Below are 15965 nucleotides of genomic sequence, written 5' to 3' on the forward strand. Positions count from 1 at the left end.
AGCTCAAAATCTTTCTCCCCACGTCCCAGCAATGATCATCTTTCAGTTTACTTTTATGTCAGTCTAAATCTCGGCCTTGCAGTGATGTAAGCATAGGCACTGCACTATCCAGATATGATGGAAATGACTTGAGCTATGTTTCATCTGCATACTGAAGACACTATTGCCCCAATTGCCTTACTATCTCCATTAATGCTTCCTCATACCTGTAGCAAAACCGAGGCTTGAGGAACTCCATACCAGAGATACCTAAGAGCAGTTATGAATTACTGTTAGCATTATTGTTTATTTTGATTGTAATTATATATTATTTATTATATGCAAGCATCTACGAAGCCAATTTAAGGATCAGGGCCCTATTATGTCCTGTACAAACAAGTAAAAGAAAACAGTCCTGCCCCAGACAGAATACACTTTGTGTCAGAGCTTGTCTATAAGTGGAATTATTCCAGAATAGCTATTTCACATTAATTTCACTCCCTACTTTTTTCTGGAATAACTTTTACATGTAGACAAGCCTTCAGACATGATGCAACAAGGGCATAAATGCCCAGAACCACACTATGGGATGCTTCAGATAAGAAAGAAAGGGACCACTCTAGAACACTATTAGTGTCCTCTAGACCATTAAAGGACAACAATCAATATAGCAAAACTTCACACTTGGTGGTTTCAGAAGTTACTGTCAGATCTTAAAGCATCAGCATCTACAACTGATGATTGCCAATTACCACAGTGATGATCTCCCATCATATCATTGAATCATAGATGTAAAAGACAGAAAAGTATTTTAAGTCATCCATTCTCTCCTCCTGCTGATATATAATGAATTGAGTCCACAATACACATTGTGGGAGGGCAGATACATCAGCTGAAGGCTTGTCAACATGGGAAATGTTTCCAGTTATACTACTATAATTATACCAATATAGGTAAATCTCTGTAGTTATACCAGTATAACTCCCTGTGTGGACACTTTTATTCTAGAATAAGAATGGCTTTTTTCCCATTTTGGTTAAACTGCTTCCAAAAAGACATAAACTAAATCAGTTTACCTATTACTGTTCTAACTTTTCCATGTAGACAAGCCCTGAGTGTATTATTGTATAGCTTTTTTCCTTGATCTAGATGGCAATCAGTTGTGCCTTGAAGTCTGAGGATTGATAAATCTTATTTTTTTTAATCCTAACTAGTGTAACCACAGATACATTCTTATGCATATAAATGCATATTATTTTACTGAACTTTGATAAGTTATTCTCTTAAAGAGATATGTTGAATTTAAAAATCCTGGGCCAGTTTCTTAGCTGGAGTTATGCTAATTTGCATCACCTGCTATGTCCCATGTGTTGTAAACAAACACTTTTCTTAACTTATATTACTACAAGTTAGAGTATCAAAAGTGAAAGGCATTTAAAAATTTAGTTTATGTCCCACTACTAATACATTTTATTTACTTTTTGCGCTTCTCTCAGTTTCAACAATGAAAAATCAGTGAAGACAATTTCAGGGTGTTTGTTTGTTACACCTTCTGCATTGTTTGGGTTTTCAAAACTGCAAATGTAATGTAAGAACATTTTTTATGGAGCTTAGGTTTTAAAAGTTTAGATTGGGGGCCAATTTTAAAGTGACATCCCTTTAATTACGTTATTACTTAATTTTTTTGTATTTTGGAGCAGATTGAGATCAGGCAGTTGACCTTTTCACGGTTTATAATTTTATATCATCTTATTATATCTGCTCTTTTTCTTCTTTTTCCTAAAAGATATAGTCATATAAGCCCTGATCCTACAAACATTTTAAGTGTGTGCTTACTGTTTGAGAAGCCTGTGGCCCCAATCCTGCAATCATTGTATTGACTTTTAGTCCCCACACCCTGTGCTTCTAATCCTATTCACTGACTTCTCTGGAGATATCCTATTTTTGCTTGCCCCTATGATAAGGCATCTCAGCAGGTGGGGATATAGATCTCCTCTTTCCTAATAATGGAGTGTCTCCACTTTTGCTGGGATCCTCCTGCCCCTCCTCCTCAGATGAAGATCCCTTTGCAGCCCTGCCACAGGTGTCTCCCTCCAGGATGGGGATCCCTGTGCCCTCCTGATGGGCTATCTCCCCACTGAGATGGGAATCATCCATACTCTCATTATGGGTTCTTTTCTCCCCCAACAGGGATCCCTCTATGTCCATTGTGGAGTGTCCACCTTAAGATAAGGATCCCCATGATGGAGTGCACCCAGGGTTGGGGATCTATCTGCCTTATGAGGGGGTGTCTTCCCTCGGGTTGGGGGTCCCCCTGCCCCAGGATGAAGTGTCTTCCCCTGGGGGGAGGCTCACTCTACTCTCCATGGTAGACTACCCACCCCAAGAGAATGGGGATCCCTCTGCCCCATGATGGGGTGTGTCTCCCATGCAGGATAAGGATCCCCCTGCTCTAATGATGGGGTTCTCCCTCTGGGATGGTGATCCCCCTGACCGAGATCCCCCACCCCATGAAGGGTGCCCCCCAGGGTAAGGATCTCTCTGCCTCAACGATGGGGTGTCTTCCCTGGGGTTGAAGATCCCGTGCTCCCATTATAGCGTGTTCCCCACGCCCCCCATGGTAATGGGGTCTCTCTGGGATGGGGATCTCCTGCCCCCGATGATGGGGTGACCCCCCGCGCTCCCAGGAGGCGCTGGGGCTCCCAGTGGCCAGTGCTGGGTGCGCCTCACCGCGATCCCGGCCCCGCCAGGCTCACTCCACCCCCATGCCGGGGGGGGTCTCCCTCCCCCGGGATCCCCTGCCCCCTCCCCCGGCACGGGGATATCCCCTGCCCCTCCCGGCGGGCCGCGGGCTGCCCAATGGAGGCGGAGGCGCTGTGCGGACTGCGGGCGGGGTGGGGGCGCCGCAGAGCCGCGGCCGGCCCGGGGACTGGCGCACTCGGCGGGGAGCCGGAGGCAGAGGCGGGCGCAGGCAGCGGCGCCGGGGCCGGGACTCTGGCAGGCAGCGGCTGGGATGAGGCGGGGGGGCGGCTGTGGGGGCAGATAGCGTCCCGCGGGGAAGCGGCCGAGTGGGGCTCGGAGCAGAGGCGGGGGCCGCCCGGCCGCGCCATGGCGGCGCAGTGCGACCCGCTGAGCGGCTACCTGCCGCAGCCGCTCTCCGACCCGGGCTCCAACAGCGAGCGGAGCGCCGACTCCCCGCTGCCCGGCTCCGAGGAGGACTCGGCCGGCCCGCGGCCCCTGCGCAGCCCCGAGTGGGGCGAGGAGCGATTCCGGGTGGACAGGAAGAAACTGGAGGCCATGCTGCAAGGTGAGCGGGGTGCGCGGGGGAGCCCCGGGGCCGGGGCCGGGGCCGCGGGAGGGGAGCGCTGTCTCCGGCTGCCGGGCTCGCGGGGCGAAGGGGCGGGGGCTGGCGGTGCTTGGGGCGCTGGGGGAGCCGCGTCCCTTCCACCGTCCCCCTGGCGAGCGGCGGCTGCTCTCTCCCCTGGCAGAGCCGCTGTCCCGGGGCCTGCCCCTCTTGCTGGGAAGGGCTGCGTCCAGCTGTGGACTCGCCTCTGCCGGGCCCCCCCAGGAGCCGGGGCACTTGCTGTTGGACCCCGGGGTGGGGGGCGTAGCGTGGCTGCTCCTGCTGGGCTGTTCCAGGTTCTGCGCTTCTCCTCAAAGCGGCCCCTCCGAGACCGCGTCAGGAACGGTCCCCAGAGAGAACCCTTGAAATATCCTGGCGCTGACTCTGACTCGTCCTCCCCACCCCCTCCCCGTTCCTGTTCCCTAGCCCTTCCAGTCCCAGATGTGGATCAACTCGCTGCTGTCTGCAGATGTCAGGGCTTGCAAACCGAGCTCCTCTTGGGGTGGGAAGGGATTCTTTCATAAAGCGGTGGAGGCTGAGCTCTAGTGTTTTCATCCGACCCTCTTGCAAAAGTTACCCTCAGTTCGTAAAAATCTCAGTTACTACTAATACAGGGGTCAACTTCTGCCCCTAACATCACTTCGCAGCTCTGTGGTTTCACCAGCAGCATCCTAACTGTAAACGCTATTAGCATCACTGGTATTGAAATAAAGCCTTGCTCTACGGTGAAAACTGTAAAAGAGGTTGTAATAGGTTTCAAGGTAATCTTGAATTTCCTGGGCTACTGGAAATACTTTAAAAAAACAAAAACGAGCTTTAAGCTCATCTAAAGCATTTCAGATTTTTCAGGAATAGGACAGTGTTTTGCTACTTAGCAAAGTGAGCTTTCATAAAATGGAAGGGTTCAGAATTCCAAGAAAACATTCCATTTCTGGAGGTTTTTTTGAATATCAGAGTCCTTTAAATAATGACTATATTCTAAGTCAATCTATATATTTTTCTAATATTTTTCTATTTTAGTAGGAGTATTGCAGTGTAGTTTTTTGAACTGGTATCCATACCATATCACTAAAATAATACATCTAATAGTAAAAAGAAAAGGAGTACTTGTGGCACCTTAGAGACTAACCAATTTATTTGAGCAATGTGTGTTTTTGGGTTAGGATTTGTTATACATTTGTCTGTATTGTTTCTTGTGATGAAATCTCTTGCGTTTTGTTCCACCATGTTTTGAATTATGTCACTCTCTGTGAAAGTTAAGTAAAAAGGTTTTGAAAAAGTATTAACATAAATAGAAAATATTGTTTTAAAGGTGGATGTAACACCAGGTAGGGTATCCTTCACAGTTGTGTAATTTATTTAGCTTTTCTAATACCTTTTACTCTATTCCAGTGAGAATGGAGCTGAGTTGCAAACTGTTACCTTTAAAATTTCAGTGAGGATAAAGCATATTTGAATTGAATGAGAGCGATTATGGAACTTTTTAAAAGTGCCATTTTATTTTCTTAAATGTTTAGAATGACACATGATAGTTGATCTAGCTTTTTTTTTTTTTTTGTGGAGAGGAGGAACTGGAGTACATTATTAGCATACATTTAGTATGGCCTCTACAAGCCACGTAATTTTATGGCCACTTATAATTGTGTGATGTATAAATACTGTATACTTGACTGCTAAGGCTGCATTTTTCAAAAATCATAACAGGAGACTGATAGCTGTTCATCATTTATGTATTATTTCACAAATGAAAATATTTGCTTTTGTGCATGAGAGCAGTCATTCTAAATCTGTAAACATAGTGCTTTTTATTACTTTCTGAATTACTCGGAGGTGCACTCAGTAATTTAAAGCAATGTTAGAAATTATCATCTGACAACAGGAAAACAAAATGGAAGAACAAAATCTGGTCCCATAATTCACATTCCCTGAATATGATAGTTTATAATCAATGTAATTGGAACTATGTAATTTCAAATAATTAATTGAAGTTGGAAAAATGGTAGAGATTGAGGATGAGATAAGGAAGAAATGAATTCCAAGTAAATGCACAATTTTTTTAATATGTTTTGGAGAAAACATTTTATTTTAGCTAGAGTTATGCCAGTAGTGAACCAAGTCCTAAAAATAAAAGGTGTGGGTTTTTTTGTTTTTGCTTTTTAAAGAATCTGTCAGCTAAAATTGTTCAGTTAATTTCCTGAAAATGTTTTACTCATCATGACTGTCACGGAACTTCTGTTTAAATTTCTTAAGACCAGTGGTGGTGGTCCGAAGCGGGGGGAGAGGATGCTAGATGAAGTAACTAGGTAAACTGGATTGTCTGCCCAAAAACTGTGGTATGACTGTCTGATTGTAATGTTTGGAATTTGTTTCAAATGAGATTCTCTCTCTTGGGGGTAGGTTAATCTTTAACCAGTTAATATTTTGTTACTAGTAGAGAAATCTCATTATGTAATAAAGAGTGCAGAGAAGCATACAGTTTTTTGTTGTAACTAACTGAATTAATTCTAAATGCTCATCAAAGATGTCTTAAAACTAAATTTTGTAAATTGCACATAGACACTCAAAAGAGGAGGTATTCGTGAAGAAAGGTCACAAGTTAAAAGTGCTATTGGAAAATTGAAGGTTTTCTTCACTTTTCCTCCACCAGTAAAATAAACTTCCATTACCTCATCCCACAGCCTGTGTCTTTCTACTGCCTGAGGTGGTAAGTGTGGGAGGGTAAAACAAACCTCATAGACAGAATCCAGACTGACTATATAGCTGTGTCATCCAGTGGTTAATGCATATGTATAACTTAAGAGAAAAAATTGTGATATTGTATGTTATTTCAGCCTAGGATGCACATGCCATAGAGTGTTTAAATTGTATCCCCCCACACAGCAGTGTATTGAACAATAGTATTTTGAATTCACAGGAACAAGATTTTTTTAATGTAAAAACTCTGACTTCCATCATATTGAATTAATTTCCAGTAAATTGGTATTGTTGCAGGAAAAAAATAGACGACTTAGGAAATGGAATAAAGAGACAAGAATAATAAATTAGTCTTTTTCCATCAGAGATAGAAGATTGGTAAAATTAAGTTTGTTGGAAAAATTCAGAAAAGATGCTATGGAATAAAGTTACATCTTAAATTGACAGTTTATACTCACAGCACTTCCACCGAAGTATCTCAAAGAGCTTTACAAACAGGAACAAAATCTCTTGACCCTGCTGGATGCTGCTATGCTCCTTTTATAGATGATTAAGTTAAACACAGACAGTGACTTTGCCATAGTGCCCCAGCAAGTCAACGGTAGAGCTGGGAATAATACCTAGAAATCTATGTTCACATGACTATGATCCAGCTTCTAGACAATATTGAATTGCCTTTATTTTTTTATTTTTTTTTGTATTGGAGATGACCATCCAGTGAAAGTATAAACTTTAACTTACCAGGGTTCCTAATGGTCTTTGGAACAGAACTACTCTAATGCCTTAGAAATACCCCAATAGGAACATATTAAATAGCTCATATGGTCAGATTTCCTTTTTGTTATGTCCAGTGTTATTGCTTGGTACTCCTAATGATGATATACATTTAGTGAAACTCTATTTTGTATGCATACTTTACTATATACTCTACATAGCATAGTGTACAGATTTTTTATGTTGAAAATTTTTCAGTGTAGATCTGTGAACAAATCTCATTAGACAGATTATTTTTGCAGAAAGGAAGAAGGAGTCAAACACTATATCAATGATTCTTTCAGCAGTGGCATATTGGAAGAAAATCTTTCATAATACATTTGATGTTGCTGTTGTAAACTAAATCTTAGTGAACACTCAATTAAATTAATATTTTGGAATGATTTTCTTAATAATTTGTGTGCCTATCATCATAACAGCTGGGCACTACAAAAATTTACAGAAAGCTGTCCAAAAAGTGTAGCCTGAATAAGGCAGCAGCTGTGAATAGATCTACAGACAAGATGGCCTTAATATTAAACAAATAAATAAAAACAAAACTCAAACAAACCCCAACATACATTAATAGATTAGGTGTCTTACTCATTTTTTAATACGATGACCGGTCTAATGTGCTTTCTATGTCATACCTCAAAATAGGTTTTGAATGTTGTACACCTGTGCATGGTATATAGCAATGGTTCTTAACCTTTCCAGACTACTGTACCTCTTTCAGCAGTCTAATTTGTCTTGCGTTACCCCCAAGTTTCATCTTGCTTAAAAACTACTTGCTTACAAAATTAGACATAAAAATACAAAAGCGTCACAGCACACTGTTACTGAAAAATTGCTTACTTTCTCATTTTTACCATATAATTATAAAAAAAAATCAATTGGAATATAAATATTATACTTACATTTCAGTGTATAGTATCTAGAGCAGTATAAACAAGTCATTGTCTGTATGAAATTGTAGTTTGTACTGACTTCGCTAGTGCTTTTTATGTAGTCTGGCATAAAACGAGGCAAATATCTAGATGAGTTATTGTACCCCCTGCAAGACCTCTAAGTACCCCCAGGGGTACACATACCCCTGGTTGAGAACCATTGGTATATAGTATATACATATTTTGTATATTTATGATGTGTCTGACACTGTAGTATTACAGTAGTAAAAATTTACATTTTTAGAGAAGTATAGTAGGGAAATTCTGTAGATATCATAATGCTACTTATTTTTCCTTCTCCTCTCTTGCAGTATGGGAAAATATTAGAATGTGTCTCTGTCAAGACATCCCATTTACCACCTTCTTTAAAAAACAAAACGCAAGCAAGCAAGCAAAAATACCTAAACACACCAAAAACTAGACCCTCTCATGTTTAAGGTCTCACCTTTGTGCCACAGTCCTACTTGACGGAACTCCTTTTTGATCCAATAGATACTCACTTTTTAATATGCACCTTGTTGTCAACAGTGTTGCTGTTGAAACAGTTCAGAAGTACTTTATGTCTGGATAGGCCACTGTTTGGTGCATTGCCTTGTACTCATGTACAGAAAAGGCAGAATACTGTAGCTTTGAACCCTGAAGCCCCTAGAAATTTGCCATTGGTCCCCTTGGGTTTGCTTGCAATAGAACACTGTGTTGAGGTAGAACGTGACTTGAGGTAGTTGAGGTTCTTTGAGTTGGTCCCCATGGCCAGTTAGTATAATGTTGAACATGACTTGTCCCTGTCTATGCTGATGATTCCCCAAGATTGTGGTCTATCTTGATTAATTTTCAAAAAGGCAATCCTTATTTGACTGTATACAGACTTTGTAAAAAGTAATTGATAAGGCATTATTGACTGACTGATTTTTAGGCATTGATGATAACATGTCATTCAGAATTAATATGAAATGTCTTTTCAGATCTCTCAAATAATTTTTGGTAATTTTGCATAGCTTTTTTTTCATTCTCCTCCCTCTTTCCAAACTCCCAATGGGCACAGTTTTTCTTCTTAGATCCTCTCATCTGATTGCTTATCCTCTGGCTGATTGACAGAGTGTTTGTTGCGTGCAAGAATGAATGCTCACAAACTGGGAATACCTTTCTCCAGAGTAAATATCAGTCTTTTCTGACTGGGGTAAAGCAAAAACTTTAATAGTTGTGTAGCTCTAATATTTTCAACAGTTCATCTTAATAAAGTTGCTTCTAAGTTAGTGTCTAATGATCATATTTCTTTTGCATTTTGAATTAATATTTTACTGAAAATAAAATGCCTGAGACTGCTTTGTTCAGAATTTATGCTGGTGGATGATTGTGTCTGATATACTTCTGCAATAATTCAAACAAGGCCTGGTTATTCTGTATTTGATCATTTCCATATTTGTTTTTGATTCTCAAATTATCTTTCATGCAAAGCTTTCAGTAATTGGATAAGGAAAATACACTCTTTTCAGTAATTATACAAACAGGTATGAAAGTTTTCTTCTCATACTACCCACAGTCTTATAACAGAGTCTGGTTCTGATGCCAGGATAATACTGAATTATCTGTTAATAAATTTTCCCTTTACCATTTTGATTTTATTTATTTTTTCTGTGATACTTTAAGTTTGGCTGTCTGGAATATTGAATGTCCAAGAGAACAAAGACTAAGACTACAAAAATCCCAGCAAAGCTGTGTTGGTGCTCAGCCCTTATGCTTTAATTCAGTGGTTCTCGAACTTTTTTTTTCACGGACCACTTGAAAATTGCTGAGGGTCTCGGCGGACCACTTAATGATCTTTCCAAATGCTGTTTGTACCATTAGCTAACTATTGTAAAGTGCTATATAAAAAAACCCTTAATAATAATTAACGTTTTTTTGTTCTACAAATAAAAGCACACAACTCATATTTTAATATCAGTTGTCTTACCTGTCTAATGTGATGGATGTGCCCTCTCTCCCCCACCGCAGCAGCCTCTGAGCTGGGGCTGGGAAGGAGGGGGGATCTCTACCCTGCCACAGCAGCCGCAGAGCTGAGGCTGGGAAGGAGGGCCATCTCTCCCCGGCAGCCGCAGCCCTGGAGCTGGGGAAAGTTGCCTCTTTCTCTGGCTGCTGCAGCCCTGCACTCCCCAAATTCCCACCACCTCCTTTTCTCACCCCACTGTCCTCTCCCATTACCTTCTATTTCCCCAAAGGCCACCACCTCACCTTATATGTGCGTCTTCTCCAAGGTCCAAACACCTTGTTAGTGGAGCCACGCCTGCGCAACCACATGAATGGAGCTTGTGGACCACAGTTTGAGAACCTCTGCTTTAATACAGTCATGGTTTACAGCAGAAGAGTACTCATCCAAGACCTGAGTTTAGTAGTTCGTGTGCTAGGTAGGTGCTTTGTTGGACAATCAAACTCGAATAGTGGGTGCCAGATTTTATAGGTCATAGTACTTGTAGAGCTGGCAAATTGTATAGTATCTATAAATGTATATTGTAAAAGCTGGATTTAAATTGTGCAATAAAAATGATTATTAAAAATTTCTTTTTAGTATTTTTCATTTGGAAATGAACTGTTTTAAGATAAGGTGCAAAGATGCTTCAGTGATTGGCAAAGATAGAAATTTATCACATAAACCAATGAGAATCTTAAGAAAAATGTATAATAATGATAGGTATCTGCTCCCTAGAATATGCTGTATAAAGGAACATTTTTGCCATCCTTTAATATAAAGAAAGGTGTACTATGTTAGTAATTTCAGTCATGGGCAGTTAGAATTTGACTGACTTAATGTTGTGACATTTGAAATGTCAAATATACAAGTGTTGAGGGCAGGGGTGCAGAGCAGAAGGCTCAGTCTTCCCTGTAATAGTCTTTGCTAGTGAGAACCTCACACTAACTCATTAAGAAGAATCAAATTCAAGATACTATCTCTCTTTGTAGAGGCTTAAAAAGTTCTTCTACTAAAAACCTCTCACTCTTGTAGTTTTTACTTTCCAATGCATAAAAAGTTTTCTGGATAAAGACATAGTAGTGTGGTAACTGGAACCTTTCTAAAAGCATTTACTTTTGGTGTTAACATACATGTGGCCAAAAAGGTTTTAAATATTTTTCTAGCTTTCAAATCCCAAATGGGCTTACTAGATTTTTCTATAAAATAAAATAAAATATAAAATAAAATAATTTTTATATATCTATACCTATATCTATATGAAATGAGTTTTGGTGACTTGTCGTTTAAAAATGTTCTTGCATTCCGTTAACAATTGTAATAATATCACTTTCTCTAGTTTCTCTGTTTTTTAAGTAGTACAACAGGCTATCATGGTTTGGCATGAACTGCTGAGTTAAGTATTGCTGGCTTGCACATTCCTTTTGGTTATATTATAATCTTTACCTCCATTGGAAAATATGCCCTGTTTTGAGTACTTATTTCAGGCTCTTTGGCTTTGTGCCTGTCTGCTGTTTAGCAGTGAAACATACTTGTTCCTTATTTTCAGATCTTTGTGTAGTAGAATTATTTGTGAAGTGAGTCTTAACTATAGTGAAACATCCACTTTAAATGCTTGACCATAGAAAATAGTGATGGGCATGCTCTGTACCTCTAAATATCATATCTGAAATATTTTAATTTATTAAAAAATAGTTTCTAGCTCTCAATATGTGAGAGTCATAATTAATGTGCTGTCTAAAGTCTGAGTGTGTCGCATTCAGTTAATTGACGTAGTATCAGGATTGTGATTATATGTGTGATTAAATGTGCAAACTTAAAAGGTGGCTTCTTTGAGAAGTAGCCTTCCTTTTCAAAGTTTCCCACCTCCTGTGTGTAAGCCATGGAGTTATGAACATTTGTAGTGGGCAAAACTACTAGATTGTGTTGAAACAGTTGAATGAGTTGAAAGGGGAGATGTATATTTATAAGTTTCATAGAACAGAATGAACTAGAATGCAGTAATTACTTTGATTTTGATCCCTATGTACAATTATTTTAGTGGGATAATGAACTTCTTACATGCAGTGTGACATCTGGATCAGGGCCCTTACAGGCCCTGGACCGAAAGTCCATTGAAATCAGCAGCAATCTTTACATTGACTTCAATGGGTTTTGGATCAGGCCCTTAAACACTTGGCTAGTTTCTTGAAGTCTGAAATATATTATATAAAAGTAGCATTCCTTCCATGTTAGATCTGATAGTAATGCCCAGGTGTTAATTTTTCTAGTTTAGATCAAGATGACCATTTTACGTGGGGTTAATAAAATGACCAGATACAGTGCTGCATTGATTTGAATAACTGATTTATATGAAGTGGGTCTGATTTACCAATGATCTTGTTTTCATTTGGAAAGAATGTCAGTATAGAATGTTTTCCCCAATAATGTGTTCTAAAAACCCTTCTGTTTGGGTTTTATATTGAGGCTTCGTTGGAATTGCAGGAGGTATTTTTTTGTAAAGGCAGAAGTAAGTAATCAACAGCAGTACCTTCTTTTAGTTTAAACGTAACATGCTTATTCACTTGGCAATGGAGTATAGTGGAACTTTGACCTTAGACACCACTGTTCAACTTACAACAACAACAACAGGGGAATCTCTAAAAAGTGACTGTCATCATCACAGCTCTAGTGTGATAACACCTGCTTGCTGATGTGATCTTAATAGATCGCTAAATGCACAGGGAAGTGGCCATGATGGTAGCAGTAGTGCTGTGACTGTCACCTTTTTCATCCTTCCTGTGAAGGATCTGAGTATTCAGCCAGCATTGTGGTGCCAGATTGTCCAATAATGCTTATGTTAGGGTTGTCAACTTTTAAAAATAATCCTGGTGTGTGTGTCCGTGTGTATGTAGAAAGAGTCAGGCCTGGTGAGTAGGTCGCAAGGGAATGTAGAGGTGTCTATCTCTTAGTCAGTGTGGGAGGCTGGAGGTGGGTGAGTGGCATTGGATGTTGCTTACCTTAGAGTGTTCAAGTGAGGAATGGGATGTTGGGCTGGAAAAGAGAATCAGCTATGCGCTTTCGTGGCCCAATAGCAGCACTGCACACTCATGACCATGGTGCTCTTGGTCTCTGTGATGATAGCAGCAGAGAACAGCTATTCCTACAGAAGATTTGTGAAAATAGATTGTGTATGTATAATGTATATTATCCAGTTTTCTATATGCTGAGTTGGTTCTCAAGTGGTACACACGATGTAAAATACTTGAAGTTGTTGGTTACATGTTTTAGAAATTGGTATGTGTACACATTAGATTTTTGGTTCTTGGACTTTTGCACACAATCTATTTCCTGAGAATCTTGAAATACAGGTGCTTACATAATAGTTCCCCATGTCACTTCTGACTTGGGAAGTGGAGTGGATGAGCCTCTCACATCAGGTTTTTGGTCTCTTTTGTCCCATTGGATGGTCAGGAATTACTCCTTACCTGACAATGGAAGTGCCAGTGCAGATCATGGAAAAATCCCACTAATGCCTCTTAAGAGTGCACTTGGAGTGCAGGTGTACAATTGGCGCAGCTGAGGAGTGCATGCTTCATGGAGGAACTGGTACAATACTTAAAACAAAAATACCTCTTAAAATAAACTAGGTCATAACACTGAACTTGCTTAAGTTTGTGAATGTAAAAGGGGGTACATTTAAAATCATAAACTCAGGGTTTGCCAACTTTTAACATGGAAAAATGTTTTATTAATTTAAAATTTTAAAAGTTCCTATATTAAACATAACTTTGCAATGCATGTGCAACCTGGCATTCTCTAGTCTTGTACATTTTATTTTTGTAGCTTGAGGTTTTAGAGTTAAGCAAGAAAAATGTTATGCATGTAGAGACTGTGTGGTGTTGCTGGGTTTAGCATTGATTTGGGATCACTACCTTTTGTATTTTCTAACTTTGATTTTAACCATGTTCAGTGGCCTAAGTTAGGTCTTAAATACTTGATGAGCTTGTAGGCAGCAAGATTATAGTGCAAGTAAAAATTTCACTTCATAGCCTGAACCAATACTATAGGGTTGTCATATTACAGTACAGTATGAGAGTTGGTGCCTGTCCCCAGAGCAATTTGAAACGTCTGCTAGGATCTTGCTGAGGACTTGGATTGTTTCTCCTACCTTAAAAATGCTGGTAAAATGTAAACAGTTAACTTCTTGCATTCTTTAAACATCGGTGTTGATATTTTTTGTGTCATTTCAAAGAGTAGCTTTTTAGCTTTGAAGTGATGTGTATCAACCTTGCAGTGAAATTTGGGAATATAGCATACTAATTTTTATTGGAAATGCAGTCTAGCAAGGATAGGTTAGTGGCCTGGGAGTCAGAGCCAGCCAGGAAACCCAGGCATGCCACTGACTTGCTACGATATGATCTTGAGCAGGTCACTTCATCTCCCACCCTTTGTCTGTCTTGCATGTTCAGAATGTCAGATCTTCTGGGTGAGGTTTCTCTTACCATGTGTCTGTATCGTGCCTGGCACAATGTGGTCCTGATCTATAGGTGCTGCTGTAATACAAATAAAAAGTTGAATGTATGATTACTGAAAAATGATTGGATTTGGTTGAAGATTTTTCTGTTGAAAAATAACCACTCAGCTGTGGATAGTAAGGTTTGCTATGCAAGATTCTCATACGTTTAAGAGAAAACCCTCTGTTCATTTAAGCAAATACCAAGCCTCAATTTCTCTCTTAGCTGTGTGCCTGCTGGGAACACGTGTAGACATAAGCTAACCATGAGCCTTCCATTTTCCTTTTGCTAAGCTTCTTTACAGATGAGGCCTTGGAGTCTTCATGAAGTCTCATTTCACTTTCCCATTAAGAGGATATGATAGAATGTTTATAAGAATTGTGTTCTATGAAAAGTACGTAATAATTAGCACACTTGCATTCGTCAGTAGGGCCCGACCAAATTCGTGGCCGTGAAAAACACATCATGGACCATGAAATCTGGTCTCCCCCTGTGAAATCTGGTCTTTTGTGTGCTTTTACCCTATCCTATACAGATTTTACGGGGGAGACCAGTGTTTCTCGAATTGGGGGTCCTGACCTAAAAGGGAGTTGCAGGGGGGTCGCAAGGTTATTTTAGGGGGGTCACAGTATTGCCATCCCTACTACTATGCTGCTTTCAGAGCTGGGTGGCTGGAGAGCGGCAGCTGTTGGCCGGGCACCCAGCTCTGAAGTCAGCGCCCCACCAGCAGCAGCGCAGAAGTAATAGTGGCAATACCATCTCATGCCACCCTTACTTCTGCCCTGCTGTCTTCAGAGCTGGGCGGCCGGAGAGCGGTGGCTGCTGACTGAGGGCCCAGCTCCACAAGCAACAGTACAGAACTAAGGGTGGCAATACTATCCCAGGCCATCCTTACTTCTGTGCTGCTGCTGGCGGCGGCTCTGCCTTCAGAGCTGGGCTCCTGGCCAGCAGCCGCCGCTCTCCAGCTGCCCAGCTCTGAAGGCAGAGCCGCTGACAGATGCAGCGCAGAAGTAAGGGTAGTCACTGTTCCCTCTAAGCTGCACGCGTGTGCGCGCGCACAGAGATCCGAAACACCGCACGCACAAAAATTTGCACAGAAGAAATTTTTTGCGTTCACGGCCTGTCAAAAATTAAAGGGAACATTGGCAGCAGACCGCAACACCCCCTACGATAACCTTGTGACCCCATCCCCACAACTTCTTTTTGGCTTAGGACTCCTACAGTTACAACACAGTGAAATTTCAGATTTAAATAACTGAAATCACAAAATTTATGATTTTTAAAAATCCTATGACTGTGAAATTGACCAAAATGGACCATGAATTTGGTAGGGCTCTATTCATCAGATTACAATGTGTAGATGTTGAAGGCTCTGTTTCTAGTTCTGTTGATTTTTTTTTTTTACAGTATTTTTCATCACAAATAGATTTGGTATGTGTGTGCTTCACATTTTTTTCTAAGAAGTTAGTGGGTATCTGTTGAAGTATGCCTTTAGTTGTACTGTAAAATGTATCATCCTGTGAAGCTAACCCTAATTTTTCCTTCATGACCATTATAAAGTTGGGGGGTGGGGTTATTCTAAGTGCCAAAATGGAGTAGAGCTTTTTAAAAATAACTTCTTTGCTTTTTTTAAAATGATAGTGAAATGACTGGACTGATGGTATTAGGAAAAGTTCTTTTCCATTTTTAAAACATTTAAGTAAGTATTAATTTGAGTAAACATGTAAGCATAACAGCTAATTCTTTTACCATCCCTTAATTCCCCTTTATAAAAATTTGATCTATGCAAT

The 15965-nt window shown here is 40.4% G+C and overlaps 1 protein-coding gene across 1 annotated transcript in view; it reads left to right on the forward strand.

Moving 5' to 3' along the window:
• The first annotated feature begins 3025 nt into the window (after positions 1 to 3025).
• BICC1 (BicC family RNA binding protein 1) overlaps positions 3026 to 15965 on the forward strand; it is a 224202-nt gene continuing 211262 nt past the window's right edge. The window contains exon 1 of the mRNA XM_073353366.2: positions 3026 to 3286. Within this exon, the coding sequence (XP_073209467.1) occupies positions 3088 to 3286 (199 nt within the window). The 5' untranslated portion in view covers positions 3026 to 3087. The remainder of the gene's footprint in view (positions 3287 to 15965) is intronic.

This window comes from Lepidochelys kempii, chromosome 7 (assembly GCF_965140285.1).
Source record: "Lepidochelys kempii isolate rLepKem1 chromosome 7, rLepKem1.hap1, whole genome shotgun sequence".
Lineage (NCBI taxonomy): Eukaryota > Metazoa > Chordata > Testudines > Cheloniidae > Lepidochelys > Lepidochelys kempii.